Source organism: Penicillium cosmopolitanum (assembly GCF_028827165.1).
Source record: "Penicillium cosmopolitanum strain IBT 29677 chromosome Unknown utg000005l:1.0-4006212.0:1.0-4009387.0, whole genome shotgun sequence".
Classification (NCBI taxonomy): domain Eukaryota; kingdom Fungi; phylum Ascomycota; class Eurotiomycetes; order Eurotiales; family Aspergillaceae; genus Penicillium; species Penicillium cosmopolitanum.
Genome location: NW_026622675.1, coordinates 2070870 through 2096047, shown reverse-complemented (window position 1 = coordinate 2096047; position 25178 = coordinate 2070870). Strand labels below are relative to the sequence as shown.

The following is a 25178-nucleotide window of genomic DNA, read 5'->3' as shown; positions in this document are numbered from 1 at the left end:
CCTAAGAATTTAATGCAGTTTAACCTCTTTGTACTTTTGTTTTCTTTATCATCAAGGTCATTCATTATTGCTAATTATTCAAGTCTATATTCAAACAAAGCCATCATTGCAATTACCATTGCAATTACCACTGCCATTGACACTCTACTCTCCCTCGTGTGGTCGAATTTTGCCACACATGATGACATTCTGCCCCAGAGGAGTCCACTTTACCTCGCGCGGATTCAAAGCGGCATTAGGGTTGCCCTCTTGGTCAAGTTTGGAGTGTGGGCTGACGCTAACACCGCCGCTACCCAGATAAGTGGGGGCCACCGTCACGATAATCGAGTCGATGAAGTTGGTGTATTCTGGGTTGAGCAGTTCACTGAGGACCGTCCCGCCGCCTTCAATCATAACACTCTTGATTCCTTCAGATGCCAGTGCCCGAAGAACACCTTCCCAATGTAATCGCCAGTGTTGGTTATATTCCACAATTCGAAGGAAGTCGCCCCCGTAGCCCTTGAGCATCATAAGAGTTTGTGGGTTGATTTGCGCTCCCGGTGACACCACCACCCATGGGGCTTTTCCTTTCCCCTCCACTGCCGTTCGTAACATTCGACAGTCTGGATGAACAGGCCATCGTCCTGTAGGGTCAATCACCACCGGGCGTGGCTGCCACATCCTTCCAAGACCTCCGAACCCCCCCGGCTCCTTCTAGGCGACAGTTTAGACCGGGGTTATCTGCAAGCACGGTCCCCACGCCTATCAAAATAGCATCATGGCGAGAACGAAGGTAATGTGTCATTAGTTTCGCCTCAGGTCCAGATAGCACCGTTTGCATGCCCGCCCGAAGAGAGATCTTGGAGTCCATAGATGAAGCGTAGGACAACGTGACGTGAGGAAACTCGCCGCGACGATCGGCATGATTCGGTAAATAGGGCTGTAAAAAGTCCAATGAAAATTGCGGGAAAGAAAGGATATCCGGAGGAAGAGCCGGAGCCGAGTCCTGAGAGTGAACTCGTAACTGGGCCGATATCGTCTCGTTGGAGCGTTCCGCCGCACCCTGGGACCTCACGATCCCATGACCCTTTTGGTACTCGTAGCCATCATGCGGAATGAGCTTGACCTCCGGGTTCTGGATGCGCCATTTTGCAGAAACATTGCGTACGTCCGTGACTGTCAAGAATCGACCCCCTGCTTCTGAAAGCATTTCAGGATATTCTTGGAATTTGGTGTATATAGATGAAGGAAGGTAGCCCTTGCATGATTCCTTTCGCGCCGATTCCATGAGCCCAGAGTTCCGCTTCACTCGATCGATAAAGTCGAGATCATGAGAATGAACATCACTACTTCCGGGCGTTCTGGCGATAGTCACGGTCGAATACGCGCCCTCAAAACGCACAACCTTGATCTGAAAATTGCACATGCCCCCTTCTCGTACGCGTTTCTTTCGGGGACGCTTCCCTTCTGGCAGAGGGCGAGTCTCAGATGTGCGATGCGTTGGCCTTCGTAACCGACACATATAATAGTCCGTTGTGCAGTGACCCTCTTTGCTGGAATTGGATCTTTGTTTAACCCATACATTGTCGATAAATGGCCAATAGGTTTGATATTCGTCAAGACTGATTTCGATAGCATCACTGCACTCGAATAGCACCCGGCGGATCCTCGAAAGATTGGGCGGGTTATTGAACAAAGCAAGACCCGATTTCTCCCCCCAATTCCGCGATCGCGGGGTCATTGGCTGCGTTATCCGAGCTTAAATCGTTGGCGTTGGCGTTGGCTTCGGCCTGTCTGGCTTGTTTCTCCAACGCGCCGGACAAATTCATTGGTGTCGCGGGGTGATCCGAACCCGAATGTTGAGGATCCTCATCCATCGCATCGTGTGGAACGGGTGGTACGAGCTCAAGCTCTTCTTCAGTGTGATCCACATCATCTCTGGGCTGTGCTGCACTAGCTCGACTTATCGAGCCATTCTCCGGTGCTATTGACCATGAGCCTGGACCTGAAGCTGGATCTGGCGCATGGTCGGCATCGTGATCCATATTGTGCTAAAGCCCAGCAGCGCGCATGCGCGTAAATTTAGTGGATTACCGGTTGATGAGGCCGGAAAATCCTCGAGTCAATAGTAAAATTCCACTCCATAGACAGATCGAATGAAGCTTGAGGGTGCACAGCGGATAAAATGTCGCGGAGAGAATCCCCAGAGGCTTGGCAGGCGCAGTGGGGGCAAACCCACCGAATACGCGCTTGTTGTGCCGAGGCGCCTTTGATACCTAACCATGGCAAACCATAGTTTGTTTATATTTACTTCTCCCTAGTAAAGCAGTAAAGATTCAAAAAGTAATACTAGTCTTGATTATTTTTACTATTTTAGAAATACAATAAGTATTGTAAGCCTTACTAGTAGTGACCGTGCTTTAGCGTGGTTATTAGTAAGGCTTGCACGATATATAAAAGCAGTCCGTTCCCCGCAAGGGGGATGGAAGACAGGCGAGCTTATGGAAGAGACAGGTGGCCGCACACAGTCCAGTCAAAACAATTGCCTTCCCGTGAATGTTTTCTCGGTTTTCGGTCCGGGTGAAAGGTTGGAGGAGAAGAAATATGCAAGTTGTAGACTTGAATGAACAAATAATATATAGGTAATCGAACAAGTATACTGGGAACCAGCTGTATAGAAGTGCTCCGTAGGTGTGATGATGATCCTATTCAGCTAACTAGACTATCCTAGATATAGGGAGGGTCATATGACCCCCCTCTACATAGTACCCCATCTCTGAGGATCCAGCATCCTCGCTAGAATATATATAGATAAACCATAAACCGAAGCAGAATATATAGATCAGATATAAAAGACTAAAACAAGCGTAAACCGAACCAAGTAAAAGATAGCGGAATATAAAGTTCAGATATAAAAGACTAAAACGAGGTACATAATAGCAATACACTGGGTTTTTTCTTTCTTTAATTTTAAGTCACGTTGACGAATAGCTTATTATCATTACTAGGGTTCGTCTCAGTATCCTCATCGTCCGAAGCTTTATCCAAAGGCCCGTTGTCAGACACCTTCTGTACGTCTAGTCTTTCCATAATGTCTTAAATCCGCCCAGCTATCTCTGAGTGTCGGGCTACTGCCCTCAGATCCAAGATCGTATTTCAGACTAGCTACACTTTCTCTCAGGAGAGTAAGTTCGGGCCCCTATAGACAATAGTGGCTTCTTTATTCATTATCTGTCGTAATTCGACCAGCTTGACATCGTTGTCAAGAATTACCTTAAAACTAGTCTATTGAGCGGGTGACAGGCCAGCAATAAAGTCACTGACTTCGGCAGAAGTTTCCACCAGTGCGAGTATTTCATCGATCGTGTCCACACGTAAATTATACAACGAGAGAGTATTGTTCAAGCGCTGCAAAGCAATCAAGAAAACCTGTGCAGTCATGTCTATGCCATTTTCATTGGCGAAGTCCTTGATCATCCTCACGTTGTCCTCCCACTGCGTAGTCTGACGAGCCGCGTCTGGTGCTGGTGTTATTAGAATAAATATTGATGCTTCCGGAAACAACATTTCTGGCTTTTCGAACTCTGGTTCCATTGTGGTCGGCGCCAAGGGCCACGGGCAATCAAGGTGCTTTCACTGTCAGGCCGTGTCAATAGTATTTACAGCTGTACTTTCCATTGAGGAAGGTGCCTAGGGCCACATAATTGTTGAACAGGCACTGGCAGCAACTTGAGCCCTAGTATTGTTCAACGAATTATGGGAATCCTAGGCAACGAGTTCAAAGAACCACAGGAAATTTACAAAGAATACTTTTGATTGTTCTTTTCAAAAATCAACATATCAACCCGTGAGTAGCACGGCCTCAAAGACTACAAAGTACGACATGGAAACATTCAATCGAACCAAATAAAATAAAAGTCGATAATTGCCAGTGTATTAAGAGAAATACAAAACACTCTCCGATGCAATATCCTACCCCCTCCCCCAAACTTTACCACTAACTAGTCATCATATCTAGTAGGCACCAATATCGGCACCAGCCCTCGCCAAAGCCTCATAAACCCTAGGAGGCAATTTGTACTTGACCATTCCAGAAAAGACCATGAGATCCTTAGCCATACCGAGCAATTGTTCCGCAAAGCCCTGGTGAGTGGCAGTATCATAGGGGCCCGAAGTCTGCTTATGACGCTCGTAGCCAATGCACGCGATACTCCACATAATGACGGGACCGATGTTGCGTGAAATGATCTCCGGGAAGGAGGAGAATGCTTGAGCGGCGCTGCGAATGTGGGACATTGAGCCGTTGGCACGAAGGGGGAGAACGCCCAGGCGGTCGATGGCGTCGAGTGCTTCCGGCCATCTGCCAGCTTCAACCTCGATCTTGGCTTCCATCATTCGGATGAGTAGGATACAAGAGTCTTTGTGGATCGGTCGGATATTTTCGTAATACATTGGCTGAGACTCATAAAGACTCATCATGTTTTTGCCGAGAGCGACGGGGTCGTCAACGGTGGTCAGGCTGAGACTGCTGCCAGGCTCTTCTTGCTGGCCTTGTTCGGCTCTGGGTCGAAGAGGTTGAAGCTTGGAGACGGCGCCGCCTAATTCAACAGCAATGGCATCTGACAATGCCCGGTTAATGATTTCAATCACTCGGTCGTAGTTCTCTGCCAGATGGTAGAGAAGGACAGAGTCGGTCACCAATCCCTTGTCATCTGCCACTGCAGCAGCCTGGACAGTGATGTTCTTCAAGAAGTCTTGCTGGTTTGTGAGGTTGATCAGGGAAAGGCGTTGCTCGATCACGCCCTTGATTCTATATCCGTCCGAACGAATGTCGCCGAGCAATTTGGCGAAATCTCTGGTCTCGAGAATGAACTCGCGCAATGCCTCATGGCATACAGACGACTGGGATTTGCCCAAGGCCCCCCGGAAGGTCTGCATTAAGACAAATCAATGTGAAGTAGTCAATTGCAGCCTCGACGTCTCCGGTTCGGAATTCCCGCGTGTATTGGGTGATCAGGTATCCGAAGTTTATTTGCGGGAACTGCTTCACTGTGAAAGAAACTGTGCCAGGGAAATTATGGTTAGCAGATTATAGGAAATGAAAGGAAAAAGGGGTGGCTTACGGATTTCATCCCCGGAAACGTAGAAGTCTGACACGCGCAAGAGACCGTAGTATGCCAATGCAATAGCAAAGTGAACAGCCGCAACGGAATTATAGGTACCCAGGTATGCCACAGCCTGCTCGAACATGCCTCCAAGAATCTGAAGGAGGAAGAATGTTCCGTAACCGCCGGGCCCGTCCTGGCCCTTGGTGAACACCCTTTGACCGATTTCTGTGATATCAGTTTGAATATCCTCGAGGCCAAAGATATCGCCAGCGGCCTCCTCAGCGCGGTCATCCTCACGTGCGAGGCTGAACTGCAGCCACATCCAATCCTCGACACTCTGGTTGACACCATCCAGACGACGTTCCCTAAGATCACATCGTCCAATGATCTTGTAGCAGGCCATTCGGAACGGGTCAACAGTACCCTCGGGGGCATTTCGCACACGCTGTTGATACTCGCCGTTGATCTTCTGCTGCAGATCCCGGGGAAGTCGCCTTTCCTTCGCCCAGGTAGCAATATAAGTCACAAACTTGTGATCCATCGACTTGAATCCACCGTCGCTCGTCGCGTACAGGACCGCATCGTCGATATGGCCGGATCGAAGAAGGTAGAAGATGAGAATCCAGCAATAATCCGGTCCAATCATCTGCAGCTCCGTTCCATCTGGCGCCAGATCTTTCCTGGCCGCACGAAGGCGAATATACGCACGGATCTTATTGATCACACTGGGAATTCCACCAACCTGCGCTTCACGAGGGTTCTTGGCGATGTCAGCTTCCACCTGGCTGTAAAACATGTGTTCCAGATAGGTTCTTGATCCCTCAATGATTCGTTGCTTGAGTTTAATTGCTGTGCGGGACTTTGTGGATTCTTCCAGATAGGAGTCGGCGTAATGACGCTCTTTCACAGCCAGGGGATCCTCGGCGCCAGAAATGCTTGGCTTCTCGCCAACAATATTGATCAGAGCTTGATAGGCATCAAAGATTTGGTGGGGATGTCGCCGCCGGATTGTAATTCTACCTCTGAGAACTGATGGAGAATTGGGTAAGTTTGATCTTGCAGTCGAACATTGTTCAGATGCTGAACCTTCTCAGCATAGTTGCTCATCTTCTCACGCGAGAATCTCATATTTGCCGAAGGCGCAGTCAGGCCCTCGCTGCGCTCCGCGGGGTCTTCGAAAAGTTGGCGACTCGCCAGGCCCGCTCCGGGGGTCCCAATAACAGATCTATCAAGACCGGAACGCCCAAAGACGCTCCTGCGAGATGCAGCGGCGCCAGGGTTCAGGCCTGCTTGCTTGGATTGTCTTCCGGATCGACCAAAGGCTCCTGTCGTGGTGGATTTCAGTTGACCACCAGCATTGGCAGCATCCTTCTGAGAAAGTCCAAAGTGATCAAAGATTCTCCGGCGTTGATCCTCCCAGTCCATGTCGACCTTTTCTTCCAAGAATGAATCGAAGTCTCTCTGGGCGCGAGAGAGGCTCTCCGCGATCATGGCCTGCCGACCACGCTGTTGGATATTTCGAAGAAAGCGTTGATTATCGGGGTCGAAGCTGTCCGCTTCCCTGGTCGCAGCGACAGATGCCTGCGGGTCTAGAGATCGAAGGTCACGCAAAGTGCGACTAGGAGCGATCCCAGAAGAGGCAAGTAAATAGTGACTATTGACGGAAGTAAGATTTAACAGTTAGTTAAAGGTGTTCGTTTTGTTTGGAGAGGAGTGACGGATTAGCTTACGCTTTGCTCGTGGTCTGTTGGGAGTCCTTGTTTCCAGATGTACCCAGCTCCCTTGCCTTCCTCCGAATATCATCCAGGCCGAGTTGCAGACTGGGGATATCTTCAAAGTGTCCATTTTGTGCGGTTGAAGATAGTGGGCGCTTTTTACCACGCTCCAGCAGGCTGTTGAAGAAAGCAGGCTGGGTTGCTTGGGCGGATGCTCCCCCTTGTGCTTGAGCGGTGTTGGTTGATTGCTGAGTCTGTCCGAGTATAGAGGACTGAGCGGGTTGTTGCTGACTCTGGGTTTGGCCAAACAATGACGAGGTCTGGGCGGGTTGTTGCTGCTGAGTCTGGGTTTGTCCAAATAGCGAAGAGGTCTGGCCGCCCTGCGCAGCTCCAGATGAAGGGGCGGCGGATCCAAATGCACTCGTACCGGTGTTCGACCCGAAAAGACTCGACTGCTGAGGGGTTGTTGTGCTTCCAAGACCACCCCCCTCCGAAGAGAGAGCTTGTATTCGATGCCATGGAGGCTATGCGCAATGCGTTGGCGAGATCAAGGGAGAGTATCAAGGGCTTCTGTCGCCTGAGTTGTAGCAGAGATTGTCGCGACTCTGTCGCGAGCTTTGCGCGAGGTGAAGGATGTAAAATCTACCGGAGATCCTGTGATGGACGGTAGATGGATGCCCAAGGGATTTCAACGGCGAAAAGTGCCCCAACAATCAATTGAGATTCAAGTTAGTTGGGGAAATGCCTTGCCCTTATGCCAACAACCACGGGGAGTTGTAAGTGGCAGTTAAATGAGCTCTGGATTGGATTGGATTGGAGCTGGGAGCCCCAAACAAAATGTCCCGGTATCCCGGAAAATCAATTCGCCGGATCTGCCCATCTCAGTTGCGCAACACTTCTCCGTTGGACGTGCCTGGAGCCTCTTGACTTCGTTTTTTACTTCGTTCCTCTCTGGTTTGACTTTGATCTTTAACTAAAAGTCTGTCCCTTCACTTACAGCAATCCCACAATGCCTGCATTCCAGTCTAAAACATTTCGCCGGGCGACCACTGCATCCTCTACTTTCGGAGAACGGCTCGGAGCCTTCTACCGAACGCGCCTCTCTCGACACCCTTTCCTCCTCTTCGGACTTCCATTCATGGCCGTTATTGTCGCTGGCTCATTTGCTCTTACACCGGCCGCCGCTCTCCGCTATGAACGATATGACCGTAAAGTACAGCAATTGAGTCAAGACCAAGTGTTCGAACTTGGACTTAAGGGACCCGGTGGGGAGGAAGGAATCAAACGAAACCCTCGCCGCAGAATTGTCGGCGATGAACGTGAAGAATACTACGTATGCAGATTCTACCTGGCCCCCAGAAACTGATCATTTGGCTTGATAGCATTCTAATTCTACTTATAGAGACTGATGGCGAAGGACCTGGATAACTGGGAACAAACACGAGTGAAGCGATTCGAAGGCGAACCGGATGGAAAACTCTGAAAGACCCTGGGAGTATTTGACAATTGAACTCCAAGTTATGCTTCAATTTTCCCAAGGACAAAAGGGGCAGTTGTGACGAGCTTCAACCCTGCATGAGCCGATGATCATTGCAGAATATATTATGGACCGATGGGCAGAGAAGAGAACAGCGAGCTCCTCGTACTCGTTTATTGGCGTGATCTTCTTTGCACCAAAGCAACATGCCTGGGTCATGTACAGCAGTACGAGCATACATATGTACCCCAGTGAGCTGGCCAGCACACGACTGGCCAGATACTCCCCCCCAGGTGTGAAATTCTCCTGACTATCATCATGTCATATTGACGTGCAACAATGGAGTGGAGTGGAGTGGAGTGGTAGGTTTGGCCGGGCCCCTATGAGCTGGCAGGAGCGTTAAGCGCTGGACGAGTATCATTTAGGGTTACCACTATGTACCTCGAAATGCTGACAGCATTCATGCGAGGCTACTGGTAGCTCTGCAGAATACTGCCATAATGCCCTTGTAAATAATAATATCTTGTGAATTGTACAACACATGCGGATTATAACTACTGTAGCTGCTAACTACTAGTACATCACTAGCTGCATGGATACACCGAAATCGAGTCCTCCACGTCGGTGGCGACATTTTGCTTACGAGTGGGGCACCCCCTTCCTGGTGGTGATCTCGTTAAAGATTACCATTTCTGCAGGCAGGTTTGTAGTTGTATGTACGGAGTATGCAGTCAGACCTAGCTCATTCAGGTATGCACATCTGTGTTGAGTGCATACCTAAGAGATAATCTAGATCGCGATCCATGCAATTGGGGAATGGCCAAGTCCAGCCGAGAACCCGTGATCCCCACAATAACGTCATACCTTTTTTTTTCTGGAATCCCCGAAGTTCCCAGTCATCCCCCCCTCTCGGTTCTCTTAATAATCATGGGAAACCAAGTCTTCTGATATCAGCCTCCCCACCTTTTTCATCCATTGGTTCTCTTGATCCTGGTCCTGGTCCTGGCTGGGCTCTTTTCGCCTCTTGACCCTTCCTGTCGTTCTGCCCTTAAGCCCCTCTGCTACATCATTCTGCCTTACGTCAGTTCTGCTGGTTTCGACCGTGATAATATCTCTCTTTACGAACCACACCCTAGTACATCCCCGACCTTGGCACACACACATACTCCCCCGACTTCACCTGCTGATACCAGAATTGACATCCTCTCGTTCTAAATGCTGTCTTGACCCATTCTATTACCATCCGAAACCGACACACTTTCCTCGACCTGAAGCGGCAGGAGTAGCACCAGAGACCATGACAGGTCCTGGGCGATCACCCTCCTCCCCATGGGCGCAGGGTGCGCAGACACAGACTGCACAGGGGTATTCCCATGAAGGAAGGACTGCCTTTCATCCGATGTTATCTCCATCGAACCCCAATTTTCCAGCGACGGCCTCCCTATCGGAGCGTCCGAGTCCCAACTATTTCGGCCTCGCAGTGGAAAACTCCGGCAACCCGCCAACGTCGAACCCGGGCCCACACGTACAAAAGAACTGGGCATCCTTACCCGGCGCACTTCCTAGCCCGAAGCTTCAACTCTATTCCCAAGAATCTGTCTCCGAGGGACTGGTGAACCTGTTGAGATCGGAGTCTGATATCGATAAAGGGCGTCGCGAGTCTTTCCTCCAAAGGCGTCCTTCTACCAAGGATGTCAACACATCCTTTCCGTCCGTGGCCCACGGTAAGGCAAGCACTAGAATGCATGGTAGTATCACAGGAAATGGCATGGTAGCCCAGCAACGGACAGGGTCTGTTTCGCAGGGTAAGCAAATACGTCGCCAAATGTACCTGGCAATGGCCTGTTCAACTGATTGTCTTGTAATTGCAGACACCATTTCACCTATGACGCCATCTCGCTGGGTTTCCGCCGAGCGATGTACCGAAATAATCCAAAGCGATTCGAAAAACCTTCTTTTGCTGGATGTTCGCGCATACACGCATTTTGCACAATCCAATATTAAAGGCTCTTTAAACCTCTGCATTCCAACCACACTTCTCAAGCGACCTTCGTTTAACACGCAGAAACTCCAGGGCACGTTCACAAATGACAGTGATAAACAAAATTTTGCTCGGTGGAAACACTGCCGCATAATCATCGTCTACGATTCCGCCACGACTGAGGCAAAGGATGCCGTCCCTCTTTTGAATGTGATTGGCAAATTCGAGGCAGAGGGGTGGGCAGGTGAAGGATTGATCTTACAGGATGGTTTTAAGGGGTTCTCGGCCCGATTTCCGCGCTTAATTCACCGACCACAGTCGCAGACATCAGGGCCATCTCCCAAGAAGCGACCCTCCATGAGTATCAATCTTGGATCTGTTGCCCCTGTTGTAGGAGGCTGTGCTCTCCCAGATGCATCTTCGGCAGCCAATCCTTTCTTTGGAAATATTCGTCAGAACATGGATCTCGTGGGCGGAGTCGGGCAGATGTCTCTGAAGTTGCCAGAAAATATGTCCGAATCACAGCAACAATCCCTTCCTCCGTGGCTTCGGAAGGCGTCTGATGCCAAGAACGAGGGTCAAATCGTCTCGGATAAATTCTTAGACTTGGAGAAGAAAGAACTGGAGCGCATGAAGCAGGCCTTGTCTTATGAGGGCCCTTCTGCTGCTGCTGGGGGAGCGTCCAAGAAGTATCGTGTTGCGGGAATTGAAAAAGGCACGAAAAATCGATATAACGATATCTATCCTTTCGAACACTCTCGTGTTAGACTTGAAGGAATCCCATTGGGTGACTGCGATTATGTCAATGCAAATCACATCAAAACTGAGCTGAGCAACCGGCATTACATCGCCACCCAGGCTCCGGTTCCGGACACTTTTAACGTGAGTGATATCGTTCTTTTGAACCCCCCAATCCGCCCAATATCCGCTAAACTTGATGAAACAGGACTTTTGGCGCGTTGTTTGGGAACAAGATGTCAGGTTACTCGTTTCGTTGACCGCCGAGTTTGAGCGTGGGCAAGTTAAGAGTCACCCTTACTGGCGGACCGCCGATTATGGACCATTCAAGGTGAAGGCCTATTCAGAGAGATATATCGATGTCGAGTCCAAGGGGCGTCCAATCGACCCCTCATTGAATAAATCCAAGGCAGTGGACAAGTCAGCCCAAAGTCCTAACGAGAACAATGAGAATCCAGTCATAATCGTCCGCCATTTCAGTCTTCAACACGCCAATTTCCCCTTTCAGCCATTGCGAGACATTACACAAATTCAATACCCCTACTGGCCTGACTTCGGCACAACTTCACAGCCAACCCATCTTCTCAATCTGATCGAGCAGTGTAACAAAGTGGCTCGGTCTACCAGTGATTCAGGTTTCGGGAACCAGGAAGCCGAACCCCGTGGCCAGCGACCGATCTTGGTCCACTGCAGTGCTGGGTGTGGACGAACCGGAACATTCTGCACGGTCGACACTGTGCTAGACATTCTCAAACGACAGCGTGCACTCAACCCCACCACCAATTCGAAGGAAGAATCGAAAGAAATTCGTGACTTTGACCTGGACCTGATTTCGAAAACCGTGGAAGACTTCCGTACACAGCGACCCAGCATGGTCCAAAACCTGAGTCAATTTGTGCTTTGTTATGAAAGTGTTCTTGAATGGCTTGTTTCGCAGAAGGAAACCTAATGGCTGCGACCCGACGACACCCATTGGGCCTGGACCTTGGTCTGGGTCCGGGTCTGGGTCCGTAATAAATGAGTGGGTTGGAATGGGAATGGAAATGGAAAGGATACCCTGTCTTTGTCTTTGTTTTTGGCTTGTTTATTTGGAACTTTCCACTGTACATTGTGTATTTTGCATTTCTGGGTGTTCAGGCTTGATGATGGCTGCATGCATGAAAAAACAAAGAACATCGCCCTCTTGGCTCTACAGCAGTTTAAAAAAGCGAGTATTGGAACAGGAACACGAACACGAACACGAACACGAATGAATGATTCTATGAATTATAGAAGGATATTCAGTTCTCAGAGTAGGGTTGGCACATAAGTAAATCAGTGCCTTCAAGTTAGTCTATATTCCGGATCTCATTGAGGTTGAGGATTGGAACTATTGTATCCTGTAGCATAATGGCATTGATTATATGTTACTCACGGCCTTGCAAGTATGGCTCATGTAATATCTAGTGCATTTCCATTGTAATTAATTGAGTATCTCCAACTTATCCAAACCGAGTCAACACAACTAATATCGTATACTCCTGAGTGCTGCCCCACTCCCGCGGCTGCCTGTCGTGGCCCCAGGCAGCACCTCCACTCGGGGACGTGCACCTGCACATCCATCAACTGTATAAACATCCTTCACTACCTTTCCTTCTTTCTTTCCTTTCTTCCACATCACCATCCAAGCCCCCTCCCAACTTCATCCGCAACCGGATTGAATTTAGTAACATGCTGCTTACGCTTCCGACGGAGCTGGTTGAGCTCGTCCTCAGAACGTGCGATACAACGAGCTACCTTCAGCTCGCTTTCAGCTGTCGGACCTTATTGTCAATTGCAACCAACGGAAAAGAGCTCATTACTCATCATTTAAAGAATACACCTGGCTGCCTCAACGATGAATACCTCGGATCAGCATCAAACCGACAATTGTTCCGATTGCTTGTTCACCTATCATACCACCAACTCTACGGTGCGGAGTTTTACTCGGAACGCAAGTTTTTCAACTTTTCAAACAAAGTGCTCGATACTCGTGCTTCATCTCTCGGATTCGGTTCTCTCGACAACGTCGCTCTCGTCTTCAAGAATGATGAAACCACTTACCGCTGTCGAATATCTCAAGAAGGGAGTGTGCACATAAGACTCAATTTCCCACTGAAGTCGCCAGCGAGCAAGCTCGGAAAGAGGGAGATCCTTTTCACTGCTCATGGGGGCAATGAAAGAGCCGACGGGGAAAATTACTATGGGACCTATGTTCTGCACCGCTTCAAACCATTTATTGACCAGAGCGACACCGACCATCCTTTCATCCAGCAAGCAATGCAATCTAGCCCAGACGGAACCATTTTCCTTGCTTTCCATGCGGATCGCCCATCTCGCGACGTTTACATTTACAGTTTCCCCGATGAGCAGGAATATGAGCCTGTCGCTGTCGCGGCTGCCCCGATGTCCCCTTCGGACATAGGTTTCAAATTTGCTATTTCGTGGCAGCATCGCCATCATCACAATGACCATCATGTGATGCTTTACGCAAATGCGGACGATGATGAGGACGATGAGGACGAGGAGCAAGATGAAACGATTCAAATGAAAGGTTTGTTTGAAGTTACTCCTGGTTATCGACCAATTCGCTCGCTGACGCCTTCACTAGGATCGAGATACGATTCCTGCGTTCTCACTGAGACCATCGAGACCGACGCCGAGACAAGCGGCCAGGGGTTCAGTCATGAAGAAATCGAGAGAAGAGGCCCCGCAATGGGGTTGGCTTTCAAAGATGAATGGAGCCAATTGCTACATTACCATAGAGGGCAAACTCTCTACAGTTCATTCCAAAAACTCCATTCACTACCATCGATGGGTGCCTCGGAACAACCCAAACTGGCTCGCAATGCTTGCCGAGTTAGATTCTCAGACTCTTTGTCTCTGCAATTCGCGATCGATCTTCCATTCTTCAGCAAGCATGAACCAGGCCACGAGCTCCCAGGCGGCCGATGTCACTGGCAATATCTTGCCGTCGGAATTGCCACTCACCGAGTAGAGCACTGGACAGTAGCATGCTTGCTCAAGTCAGAAGCTTTCTCTGGTCGGTGTGACCATCAGCGCAATCTCGACCGCGGACGCAGATTCGACCAGTGGCAGATCATGGCCCGACTGGACGGATATCACGAATCGAATACCTCGCACAGATCTCTGATGACTACTTCTTTCCGTGGTACTCGGATCGCAGCTGCGAGCTGGAAAACGGTTACAGTCTGGGTACTGAACCCGCATGCGTTGGTCGAGGGTAACGAGAGTGGTTTCTACCCTGAATCATGGACGTCGTCGACAATCGGTGTGACGGAATTACCGCCTGTCGTAATTGATCTGGGTGCAGTTTGCTCACAGATCGAATTCACAGTTGACGAGAATGTATTGATTGCTATGACTGATCGAGGACTTATGCTCCTGAAGCTCAAGTCGGATGGCAGGGGGGTGGAAGTTGTTGAGAACTGCAAGGGTATTTTTGACAGCGATGGTATTCCGGAGCATGGCCCGATAGAAGTACTGAACTACTCCGACTCAGAAGGAGAAGAAGGAGATATGTAGCGATTGTGTGGCTTGTGTTAAGGGGTGTTGTTTGTTTCCCCTGCTCTCTTGTGTGTTCATACTTTCCAGCTCGATTACGACCCTGAGGGGTCCACATGGATGGAGTTTAGTTTGCTCGATACCAAATGCATGGAGTTCAATCTTTTCAGTTTTCGGTTTCATTCGACCCCAATGGTTTTTGTAATACTTGCCACTTGAACTGAACGTAAAAAGACCTTCTTACCTCGAACCTGCTCCACACCTCAAGATGTAGTCTAAGCTGCAAACCGGGCCCTAGCCATGCGAGCCTGGGGATATAGGGATATACAGGGACTCCGTCGCTACGGTACGAATAGTCGGAACGAAAATGCTCCGCGGTAAGTTCCCAGTATCAAGAAAGAGATAATTGATTCAACAATCTATTCGAACCCGCTTTTATCCCTACTCTCCCCCGCCGCCACTAGTCATAGTCAAGAAGAAAACGATCGCAAGCACCCACCAATACCTGCAAAAACCAATATATTAGCCAAGTCCACGCAAATCAGGAGTGGACGAAGAAACCTACTTCTGCAACATGCTCTTTTCCTCCACAGCCTCGGTATCAGCCCCATCCGGACCAACAACCACCGGACGATTAAGATGCGGTTGCGCACCGGGCTCACTCAACACTAGCTCAGCCTGGGGAGAAGTAGCATCCTTAGCGGCCAGAGAAACGTGATAGAGTTCATTGGTCGGTCCCGAGATGGAGGCGGAAAGTAGGTTGTTGGGATTTGTCGGTTAAGGATGATAGCGAGACGAGAGATCCGACCCATTGCTTGGGGTTTGAGGGAGTTGTGGTGTATAGGCCGATGCGGACGAGGGTGTCGGTGGAACCGGAGGGTGCGTTGTAGGAGACCACGTTGGATTTCTGGGTTGTTGGGTCGAAGGAGACGCGGGCTAGGACGGAGGGTGATGAGGCGCCGATGGGCCAGTAGAAGATGTCGGCGGTGGAATCGGCGAGGGCGGAGATTAGTAGGAGCGAGAGCGCTCCGAGGAGGGTGAGGAGGTTCATGGTTGTGGATGTGGATGTGAGGGAGGTGGAGTTGGAGCAAGCTTGAAGTTGAAGGTGAGGTTGAAGTCGAGGATGTCCGCGGGTCCGTGCTGTGCGGGTCCACCAACGTACTTCAATAGCAGTTAGTAGTACATAGGCTGTAACTATAAGTATATTATATTATGTATATTTACTGTGTAGATGGTACTTAGGCAAAAATGAATCGTCGGCTATATCTACCAGTCAGCATTTGGAATATCTCCATCAGAACTGGACTAACCCTGTTCCCCCCTGTTCCCCCCCCTGTTCCCCACAACCAACGAGCGAACTCATCCCCCGCCATCAAACTCAAGAATTGTTGTCTTTTTTGCCTCTCGCCTCTTCCCCCATTCCTGCCCTCCACTATATATTTGAGAAGTATCCGAGAACACATACTTGGAATATCCTCAGAACCTCATCTATAACTCTCTCATTTCTATACAAACCCCCGGAGAAAGAACTATCAGATCACAACATGACCTCTCTACCCCACCGTCGTCCCGATCGCCAGGCCTCTCGACAAGCCTCCAGTGACCCACGAGAGGAGCTTCAAGTCCAATTAGACCATTACATCGGTATAGACGTGGGCACAGGCAGTGCCCGAGCCTGCGTCATCGACGCAAAAGGCGACATCGTCGGCCTAGCCTCCGAGAATATCGGTCTCTGGCAACCCGACCATGGATTCTACGTACAATCTTCCCCATACACATACATAAACATACCTCGAATAAAGAACCATAGCTAATCCATTCAACCCAGGAACAATCAACAACAGACATATGGACCTGCATCTGCACCGCCGTCCAACGCGCCCTAACCGAGCAAAACATCAACCCCTCAACAGTCCGAGGAATAGGCTTCGACGCAACATGCTCATTATCCGTCTTCAACAACGAAACCTCCGAACCAATCTCAGTAACAGGACCCAACTTCGACACAGACCGAAACGTAATCTTATGGCTAGACCACCGACCCGTCACGGAAGCCGCAAAAATCAACGCCACAAATCACAACCTACTCCGCTACGTCGGCGGAACAATGTCCATTGAAATGGAAGTTCCGAAAGTCCTCTGGTTAAAGAATCACATGCCTGCGGAACTTTTTGAAAAATGCAGTTTTTACGATCTGGCCGATGCACTTACGCATATCGCGACAGGGAATGAGAAGCGTAGCTTTTGCAGTGCTGTTTGTAAACAGGGGTATGTTCCTGTTGGTGTTGATGGGAGTGTTAAGGGGTGGCAGGAGGATTTTTTGAAAGAGATTGGGTTAGAGGATTTGGTTGAGGATGATTTTAAGAGGATGGGTGGTGTTGATGGGGTGGTGAGCCCTTGGCCTTGAATTACAAAAGGATTTGGATTAGCTGACCCTGTTGTTTACAGAATGGCGATTATCTCTCTGCCGGTGAACTTGTTGGTTATCTTTGCGAAAAGGCTGCTACAGAGCTAGGTCTTCCTGCTGGCATTGCTATCGGCAGTGGAGTCATCGACGCATATGCGGGTTGGATAGGAACCGTGGGAGCGAAAATCAATCTCGACTCCGACCAATTGAACGCCGATGCCGCGAAGAATGATAAGGCACAGGCATTTTCTCGTCTCGCGGCTGTGGCGGGTACATCGACATGTCATTTGGCGATGTCTGCTGATCCGGTCTTTGTACCGGGTGTCTGGGGACCGTACAGAGACACCATTATTCCAAATTACTGGATGGCTGAGGGGGGACAATCTGCCACGGGAGAATTATTGAAACATGTTATTGAAACACATCCCGCGTTCAACCAGGCTCTCTCGATCGCAGAGTCCTACCACACAAACATATACGAATATCTGAACGAACATCTGAAGGAGATGGTAATTGAGCAGAAAGCGCCTTGCATCGCATACCTGGGCCGACATCTCTTCTTCTACGGCGATTTATGGGGGAATAGGTCTCCCATTGCCGATCCAGCCATGACGGGTTCTGTCATCGGGTTAACGAGTGATAAGTCCGTTGACGGATTGGCGATATATTACTACGCAACGATGGAATTCATCGCACTTCAAACGAAACAGATTGTCGAAACGATGAATCAAGCTGGTCACGGCCTCACGTCAATTTTCATGTCTGGTTCGCAGTGTCAGAATGATATCCTTGTTAATCTGATTGCATCTGCGTGTGGAATGCCGGTCGTTATACCGCGGTATATTCACGCGGCTGTGTGTCATGGTGCGGCTATGCTGGGCGCGAAGGCAGCTAGTGCTGATACTGAGGGTAAGACGGAGGATTTGTGGGATATTATGGATCGAATGAGTAAGCCTGGTAAGAAGGTTGTTCCTACAGAAGATGGGAAGGAGTTGGCTCTTTTACGGGCGAAATATGAGGTTTTCTTGGAACAGTGCTTTAAGCAGCAGAAGTATCGGAAATCGGTTGATGATGCTGTGGGAGAATGGGGGTCGGTCTGATGGGAGTGGAAGTGGGAGTGGGAGGGAATAACGGCATCATGCGAAGGGATAAGTTTATATGGTATTGGATGTCTTACATCTGCAGTCACTACAGCAGTTTACAAAAGCAGAAAAGCAATTTGAATCCAGTCATTATTGAGGCAACGGACGTTGAAAACAGATGCCAGACGCCTGGGCTTACAGCCTCAGCTTGAGTAAACGCAGGAAAATCCAAATGCAACATAGGGGCCCCGTCCAGCAAGAATGCCTCCAAAAAAAAGCTAGTGTCAAGCGAGCAGTGCAATTAAGTGAAAAAAAAGAAGTCATATCATAAGATGCAAATTTGAAAATCCGCTATGCAAAGACAGTATGATACGGGACGGGAGGTGGAGTCGACCATGGCGGTCCCGAAGAAATTAAGCAAAACAAAAGACTGATGGAAGATTTGAAATCAATTAACCAGCTATGTCCAACTAATAGGCCGCACCGGCACGGGTACGTCCAATGGTGTAGAACTTTTGGGACTGGCTTGTTCCCAGAGCAAGGGTATCGAATCGGTCGATGCCCATGTTATCCAGGTTACTGTAACCAGACAGGTAGAACCCGCTGATAATAACGAGATAGGTAAGGACCAAGATGGAGCCCTTGAAATAATTACTCTTTCCCTCGCCGTAGACGTACGACAGGAGGAAAACGCAAAGAATCACGGTGATCATGTCCCACTGGGGGAAGATGAGACTGTCATTGAAGTTAGTAAGGAGGGTCTCGGAAATATCGTATATATCAAAGATACTCACTTGAACGAATGTCTCGCGAGTTCGGCTGGGTCAATCGAGCGGGTATACAGGGCGCTGAATAGGACAAGAGCGGGAACCTGCAACAAGCAAACCTGCAATGCGTATGCAGAACCGATCTCCATGGACAGGGCGATGTTGCCGTTCATCGCGAAGGAAATAGCGTTCTAGAAGCAAAGTGTCAGTAAATCAGCACGGAAGAGTCTAAAAGACCCGAAGCCGAGAGGATAGCATGCTACATACCAAAAATTCGGTTGTGTTGGGCACCAAAGCGAAGAGAGTAATGCCGAGGAACTTCTCGTCAATGTCCACATTCTCCAGCACGACATCAACGGTGTTGACAAGAATCTCAGCGATGATGGCATAGAGAATCGTAGCTCCCATTAGGATGATGGCACTCTTGGCCTTGCTCCAATTCGGCGCATCATGACCTCCTCCAGCTGCTGCATGGGCGGTAGGGTCGACGACAATACCGGAAGCATCTCCCTCGTCACCAGGAGGTTTCACCTGATCTGCCATAGCCCGACCAGCATGGCGTCCGGCAGTTTGTTGACCTGCGGGCTTACGACTCCTAGTCGCGTCGCGAGCAGCCATGGCCGCAGCAGTCGCCGCAACATCGGTGACCTGACGCACAAGACGCTCGTTATCTTCGCCAGTAAGACCCCGTATGGCCTTGGGTACAGGGCAGCCATCAGCACCGGCTGTTCGAGGAGGTACCAGATGGGGCGTGTTTCCCTTGGTATCGGTGGAGGAAGAACCGCCATTCTCTGTTTGTTCCCAGTTGCCGGAGGAATTGCCGTCATCCAGGCCATAGTGCTTGAGTGATTGGCCCACGATGCGCTTATACAGTTGGGACTCCCGAATAGAATCCTTGTTGCCAGTAGCTGCGCCAGAGGCCTCGGGAGCACCACCAGAGAACAGAAGATGTCTTGGCTCATATGGGAAAGAGTCCGGGGCAGATTGGGCGGCTTGGGCTGCCTGAGCTGCCTGAGCAGCCTTCTTTTCCTCCATCTCAGTAGCCCAGATCAAGGCAGCATGGGTCCGAAGAGTAAACCAAAGGCCGATGATGTATGATAAAAAGAGGAGAAAGGCAGCAAACCACGCATAAGGCTGGACCGCCTTTTCGAAAAACGAGTCCTGGACCGCAGCTGTTTGGGAGAAATAGCACTGGCGACAGTCCCTGTCAATCCCAGGCTGTTCGCATGCGTGGCAATTCAGTTCATGCTATATGGCGGTAGTATGCAGATTAGCTAGCGGTTCGCGATTCAGCAAGGGGAGGCAAATGATACTTACACTGCCATAAACCTGGTAGAAAAGGGTGGGCCCAAAGGCAGCAATTACAGCAAATAGGAGCATTGTCGAGGTCACACCGGCGGATTTCACATTGAACCGTTGTGTTTTGCGCTTGATAGCGCCGAAACACATGGAAAGACCAGGCAAAAACAAAACACCAGCGAAGATGCTACCGATAATACTCCCCTCAACCAGCTGAGCTTTGCCTTCGGTTAGAGCAACGCAATAGAGATAAACTTCTACAATAGTCGAGAAAAATGCGTTGATTGCAGCACCCAGGCCCATTGACGACTGAGCCGAAATTGAGGCCACAGCTTGCCCAATGAAATATGCCAGTGGGATGACGGAGAAAAGAGCAAGAGTGAAGATCAGACCGGGGTGGGTCAGCCAGGACTGCAAGCCCAGGAATTTATCGAGCACGAAGTAGTCGAAAATCACAAAGACGACGACGCCAAGCAAATTGATGAAAAATATGTTCGTTCCGTCAATCGTATATTTCCAGTATCTCGATCCGGCGGCTCGGTATGTGCAGAGGAGGATGGAAGGCGAAGAAGACCCCGAGCTGAGTCTAGCATATGAGGTATCGGAGTGAAATGACAAGGCGAGAGGGTGTCGCCGCAGATGGCTCGCAAGGATGGTTGTCACTCGACCCATCGGAATCAAGAAGACAAGCAGCCAGCAAACGAGCGAAACCATGAGCATCAATGGTCCCACTAAGAAGTAGAAGAAAATGAAAAAGACAACTCGGCCAATAGTCCACTCTCCTCGACCGAAAAGGCGCCGCTTGGACTGAGGAAACTGTGATGAATCCTCACGTTGTCCTCGCTGTGTCCGACCCAGAAGACTATCATTCTCACTGGCGGAATCAACACTATTTCGACGTCGACCAACGAGGGATCGGTCCCTGTGCGGGCCAAAGAAGAGCCGACCATGCTCCAAATCACCATTCTGCCACTGCTCATACTCGCTGATACTGCGTCCTTCACCCTCATCCTCTTCCGCATAAATCTCATCAGTCTCAAGCAGAACGTAAGAGCCGAATGGATAGAACAGATATCGGGAAAGTCCCGAAAATACTCTCCCATAGGCCACGGCGCTGGAGGAATAAGCGAATACGAAACATGCGATGGCAGCCAATAGAGCGACCAGCGCAAGCCACCAACCAAAAACCAGGGACCAAAGAATGTTTGTCAAGAAGAGCATAGGGCTGACCGCCCCCCCTGGAGATGAGTGGATATCACCTTCAGCGCTCTTCTCCACCGAGCGGCTCTTTTTATACAGGGCAGGTTTCCATATCCTGATACCGAACGGGTGAGTTTCATTAATGGCTTGCTGTCGGTCCTTGAGCGTGAAGCTCTCCGCGTCACTCGCGTCGTCGACATCGTCTTCATCATCGTCATCGTCCTCCTCCTCCTCCTCAGTATCATGCGGTTCGTCGGCACTCTCTTCCTCCTCTTCCCCGTCCGACTCTCGCAGCGATGGAATTTCGACCGAGGCTTCGAGACCGGGGGCTGGCAAGCTGGCGTCATTTCCGTCAAGATTATCGGTCTCGGCTCGCGTCAGTGGGCTAGGGCGGACACTCGGGCGTCTTCTAAGAGTGGAGCTCTGTGCACGCAAGGGACGAATTCTCGGGGAAGGCTGCGTGGTAGAGGCCTGGTAGGAGGCGAAGTCCTGCTCGACCTCCTGTACATCATCATCTGTTGAGAACTCCTGACCCTTATGGGGAACTTGACGTTTGGAGGACATGCGTCTGGTGACGGAGGGTTTTCTGGGCTTATCCGAGGCCGGAGGAGGGGAGACGAATGGGCGAGACGATAAATCTTCCTGGGATTCGTCGAGGCGGGTTTCGGGAGTTGACTCGATGGTATATGCATCCAGGGTCCCTGTTTCCCCAGCTATCAGCAACCGAGGGACGTTTTCTCGTGTTACACAAGGGAGCTTAAAAAAGTAATCTCACCGTATGTTCTTCGGGATGATGGCGCAGGTCTCACTGGAGGTACCGATGAGGCGGAAATATAGTCGCTAGCTGGTGTTCCGACAGGGCGAGATGATGCTGACGCCGACACCGACGCCTCCGGGTTGTCGGTGTCTCTGTCCTTCTTATCCGCCATTTTGGAAGGGTCCTAGTGATCAGCGGAAAGCCAAACAGAAACGTGAAGGGCGAAAACGATCGCGAAGATCGAGAATGATAAGAAAAAGTAAATTCAACCCGATTACATGACGGGGTACACAGCTTCAACAGATGAAATCAACAACCACTGGTCATCTGAGAAAGAGAAGATAGATGCTGCAGGTGCAGGGTCATCAGGGTCGTCAGGGAAGCTCTCCACGCGGCCGTGTGCAACCGTGGAACGAGTGCCAATCATCTTGGCGGATGCCTGACTGACTCAGCAGGGTAGGTCAGCTCATTTGCACTGTTTGCACTAGCTAGATAGTTGTTTGCATGTTTGCACTCCTTCTTTACCTGACAGATAAGGCCACAAGGCCAAGCAAAGACCAGGTCATGTGCTCAGCAGCTCGTCGAAGCTGCGGAACACCAGAGCTGCCGGCAGGTCAACATCGTCATCCTCATCGCCATTCTCATTACCCATCGTCCATCTTCCATCATTCCCGCCCTCCTCTTCTCTCACCCACCCGTCTGGAATTATAAAGGGAGGACCTAGACACCTTTGGACCGAGACCATCGCTTTTGAATTCCCTTTGGTCCCCCGTCCATCCCTCCATTCGCCATGGCGTTGGACAACTACTACCGCAACAAGATTGAGGGCATGAAGCTCGAGATCATCCAGGGCCAAGCAGTTCTTCGAAGATTAGAGGCTCAGCGCAATGACTACAACTCCCGGGTGCGTCTGCTGAGGGAAGAGCTTGGCTTGCTTCAGCAACCCGGCTCGTATGTCGGCGAAGTCGTCAAGGTGATGAGCACCAAGAAGGTGTTGGTGAAGGTGCACCCAGAAGGAAAATACGGTATGCATTTACAATGTCCAAGCAATCTTTGGGTTGTGTGATATCTATCAAAGACAACGGAAGGGAACCCATTTCTAACGCGCTTGAAACAGTGGTGGATATCGCCGACGGCGTCGACATTGCAAAGCTCACCGTGGGCAAGCGAGTCGCCCTCCTTTCCGACTCCTACAAACTGGAGAAGATGCTCCCATCCTCCGTCGACCCGCTCGTCTCGCTGATGATGGTGGAGAAGGTTCCCGACAGTACATATGACATGATCGGAGGTCTGGACCAACAGATCAAGGAAATCAAGGAGGTGATCGAGCTCGGTCTCAAGCACCCAGAGCTCTTCGAGTCTCTTGGTATCGCACAGCCCAAGGGTGTCCTACTCTACGGTCCCCGGGTACCGGAAAGACATTGCTGGCACGAGCCGTGGCCCATCACACCGACTGCCGTTTCATTCGGGTGAGTGGTTCGGAACTGGTGCAGAAATACATTGGTGAGGGTAGTCGCATGGTGCGAGAGTTGTTCGTCATGGCTCGTGAGCACGCGCCCAGTATCATCTTCATGGATGAGATTGATAGCATTGGATCTAGCCGGATAGATTCTGCTGGTGGTGGTGATTCGGAGGTGCAACGGACGATGTTGGAGTTGCTGAACCAACTGGATGGTTTTGAGCCGACTAAGAACATCAAGATTATTATGGCTACCAATCGACTGGATATTCTGGACCCGGCGCTTCTGCGACCAGGGCGTATTGATCGCAAGATCGAATTCCCCCCCTCCTTCGTGAGTCCCCTTTTCCCCTTCTGTGGTGTTTATACGATCTTTTTCAGAGGATCAAGTGCTAATCATGATCTGATCTGCAGGGTCGAGGCTCGTGCCGATATTCTACGAATCCACTCCCGATCGATGAACCTGACACGCGGAATCAACCTTACCAAGATTGCGGAGAAGATGAACGGGTGTTCGGGAGCCGAGTTGAAGGGTGTCTGCACGGAGGCTGGTATGTACGCGCTGCGTGAGCGACGAGTGCACGTTACACAGGAGGACTTTGACCTGGCGACGGCCAAGATTCTCAATAAGCATGATGACAAGGAGGTGGCCGTGTCTAAATTGTGGAAGTAGAGTAGGGGTAAAGTGAGCGCGAAAGCAAGAGCAAGAGATCGACGACCATGTATCACTAGATCCAATCGAGGTAGTTCAGTATACCAGTACTCTCCTGTACACACTTGTCTCCTCGGAGTTCGTTCTTCCGGGACGGATGGGGACTATTCCATAGTGGATCGGGATGACCGCATTGCATTTAAGGATTGGGCAAGTGGATAATATGAAATGAACTTCGCTTAGCGATATGAACAAATGCAAATTACACCTGTATCCGTATATACTCGTAGTACTCCGTACTAATGTACTCGGACACTACCCCGACATCGAATCGCCCGGAAGCGTGGGGTGATGCGACTCACCGACAACCAACCTTAGACTAGTGGCCAGCCCAACATTCTGTTCTGTCTGGAGTACCAATCGTTAAACTTGCCCTTGCTAAACTCCGCGATAACCCCAGCAATCGCGGAGTAGGAGTACCCTGAGCAGAATACAAAATACTCGTACGGAGTACACATTGAGTGTTTCTCAACGGCACTGCCCCTTTCCCTTCCCTTTCCAGATTGGCAAGTTGCAATACAGCAGGGATCTCCCCTGATCCCTGATCCCTGATCAACTGGATCAACATACCATGATTGCCATTATCCTCTTGGCAGGATCTCCCCAGCGTCAGCTATTTGGCTTGGCAGCATTGGCATTGGTATTGGCATTGGCATTGAGGACTCATACAGTAGGTATAACGGTAGCGGCTATTGATCCAAGACCTGTCCTAGTCGTATCTCAGTCTCAGTCTCAGCCTCGACGCCAAGATGTACTCGTAGTTCGTAACACATTGTACATAGGAGCAAAGATCAGCCTGATCTGATTTTTCCGGGATCGGCCAGGGTACTTACTGAGTGTGTATAGTACCAATGGACTATTGGACCACGATAGCGTGCATCTCGCCACTTCGGCGCCAGAAGAAAGTGGAGTCTTTTCGAGACCCGCGTGACCGGCGGATCAGTGGGGCTTGTC

The 25178-nt window shown here is 50.1% G+C and overlaps 10 protein-coding genes across 10 annotated transcripts; 5 read left to right on the top strand and 5 right to left on the bottom strand.

Annotated features, from left to right (window-relative positions):
- Nucleotides 1-144: 144 nt before the first annotated feature.
- Nucleotides 145-2024, bottom strand: N7509_003848 (RibD family protein; the record flags this gene model as incomplete). The annotated part of the gene is given in 3 exon segments (XM_056628485.1): nucleotides 145-623; nucleotides 640-1646; nucleotides 1684-2024. 3 exon segments carry the CDS (start codon nucleotides 2022-2024, stop codon nucleotides 145-147), a joined length of 1827 nt encoding a protein of 608 aa, XP_056491219.1.
- Nucleotides 2025-3264: 1240 nt separating this feature from the next.
- N7509_003847 (uncharacterized protein) lies at nucleotides 3265-3573 on the bottom strand (the record flags this gene model as incomplete). The annotated part of the gene is made up of 1 exon (XM_056628484.1): nucleotides 3265-3573. The coding sequence occupies one exon, from the start codon at nucleotides 3571-3573 to the stop codon at nucleotides 3265-3267; it is 309 nt and encodes a 102-aa protein (XP_056491218.1).
- Nucleotides 3574-3993: 420 nt separating this feature from the next.
- On the bottom strand, nucleotides 3994-7321 carry nic96 (linker nucleoporin NIC96; the record flags this gene model as incomplete). Its single annotated transcript, XM_056628483.1, has 6 exons — nucleotides 3994-4911; nucleotides 4958-5040; nucleotides 5103-6116; nucleotides 6203-6741; nucleotides 6818-7050; nucleotides 7112-7321. 6 exons carry the CDS (start codon nucleotides 7319-7321, stop codon nucleotides 3994-3996), a joined length of 2997 nt encoding a protein of 998 aa, XP_056491217.1.
- A 490-nt stretch (nucleotides 7322-7811) lies between these two features.
- On the top strand, nucleotides 7812-8285 carry N7509_003845 (cytochrome c oxidase assembly protein COX16; the record flags this gene model as incomplete). The annotated part of the gene is made up of 2 exons (XM_056628482.1): nucleotides 7812-8135; nucleotides 8205-8285. 2 exons carry the CDS (start codon nucleotides 7812-7814, stop codon nucleotides 8283-8285), a joined length of 405 nt encoding a protein of 134 aa, XP_056491216.1.
- Nucleotides 8286-9576: 1291 nt separating this feature from the next.
- Nucleotides 9577-11947, top strand: ptpA (uncharacterized protein; the record flags this gene model as incomplete). Its single annotated transcript, XM_056628481.1, has 3 exons — nucleotides 9577-10084; nucleotides 10151-11142; nucleotides 11207-11947. 3 exons carry the CDS (start codon nucleotides 9577-9579, stop codon nucleotides 11945-11947), a joined length of 2241 nt encoding a protein of 746 aa, XP_056491215.1.
- Nucleotides 11948-12708: 761 nt separating this feature from the next.
- N7509_003843 (F-box domain protein) lies at nucleotides 12709-14562 on the top strand (the record flags this gene model as incomplete). Its single annotated transcript, XM_056628480.1, has 1 exon — nucleotides 12709-14562. The coding sequence occupies one exon, from the start codon at nucleotides 12709-12711 to the stop codon at nucleotides 14560-14562; it is 1854 nt and encodes a 617-aa protein (XP_056491214.1).
- Nucleotides 14563-14982: 420 nt separating this feature from the next.
- On the bottom strand, nucleotides 14983-15592 carry N7509_003842 (uncharacterized protein; the record flags this gene model as incomplete). The annotated part of the gene is made up of 3 exons (XM_056628479.1): nucleotides 14983-15046; nucleotides 15107-15219; nucleotides 15350-15592. 3 exons carry the CDS (start codon nucleotides 15590-15592, stop codon nucleotides 14983-14985), a joined length of 420 nt encoding a protein of 139 aa, XP_056491213.1.
- Nucleotides 15593-16085: 493 nt separating this feature from the next.
- Nucleotides 16086-18048, top strand: N7509_003841 (FGGY-family carbohydrate kinase; the record flags this gene model as incomplete). The annotated part of the gene is made up of 3 exons (XM_056628478.1): nucleotides 16086-16298; nucleotides 16370-16930; nucleotides 16990-18048. The coding sequence occupies 3 exons, from the start codon at nucleotides 16086-16088 to the stop codon at nucleotides 18046-18048; spliced, it is 1833 nt and encodes a 610-aa protein (XP_056491212.1).
- A 452-nt stretch (nucleotides 18049-18500) lies between these two features.
- Nucleotides 18501-22225, bottom strand: N7509_003840 (calcium/hydrogen antiporter; the record flags this gene model as incomplete). The annotated part of the gene is made up of 5 exons (XM_056628477.1): nucleotides 18501-18765; nucleotides 18825-18988; nucleotides 19065-20045; nucleotides 20115-21997; nucleotides 22072-22225. The coding sequence occupies 5 exons, from the start codon at nucleotides 22223-22225 to the stop codon at nucleotides 18501-18503; spliced, it is 3447 nt and encodes a 1148-aa protein (XP_056491211.1).
- Nucleotides 22226-22843: 618 nt separating this feature from the next.
- Nucleotides 22844-24185, top strand: N7509_003839 (proteasome regulatory particle base subunit RPT6; the record flags this gene model as incomplete). The annotated part of the gene is made up of 3 exons (XM_056628476.1): nucleotides 22844-23078; nucleotides 23171-23522; nucleotides 23567-24185. 3 exons carry the CDS (start codon nucleotides 22844-22846, stop codon nucleotides 24183-24185), a joined length of 1206 nt encoding a protein of 401 aa, XP_056491210.1.
- Between the last annotated feature and the right edge of the window lie 993 nt (nucleotides 24186-25178).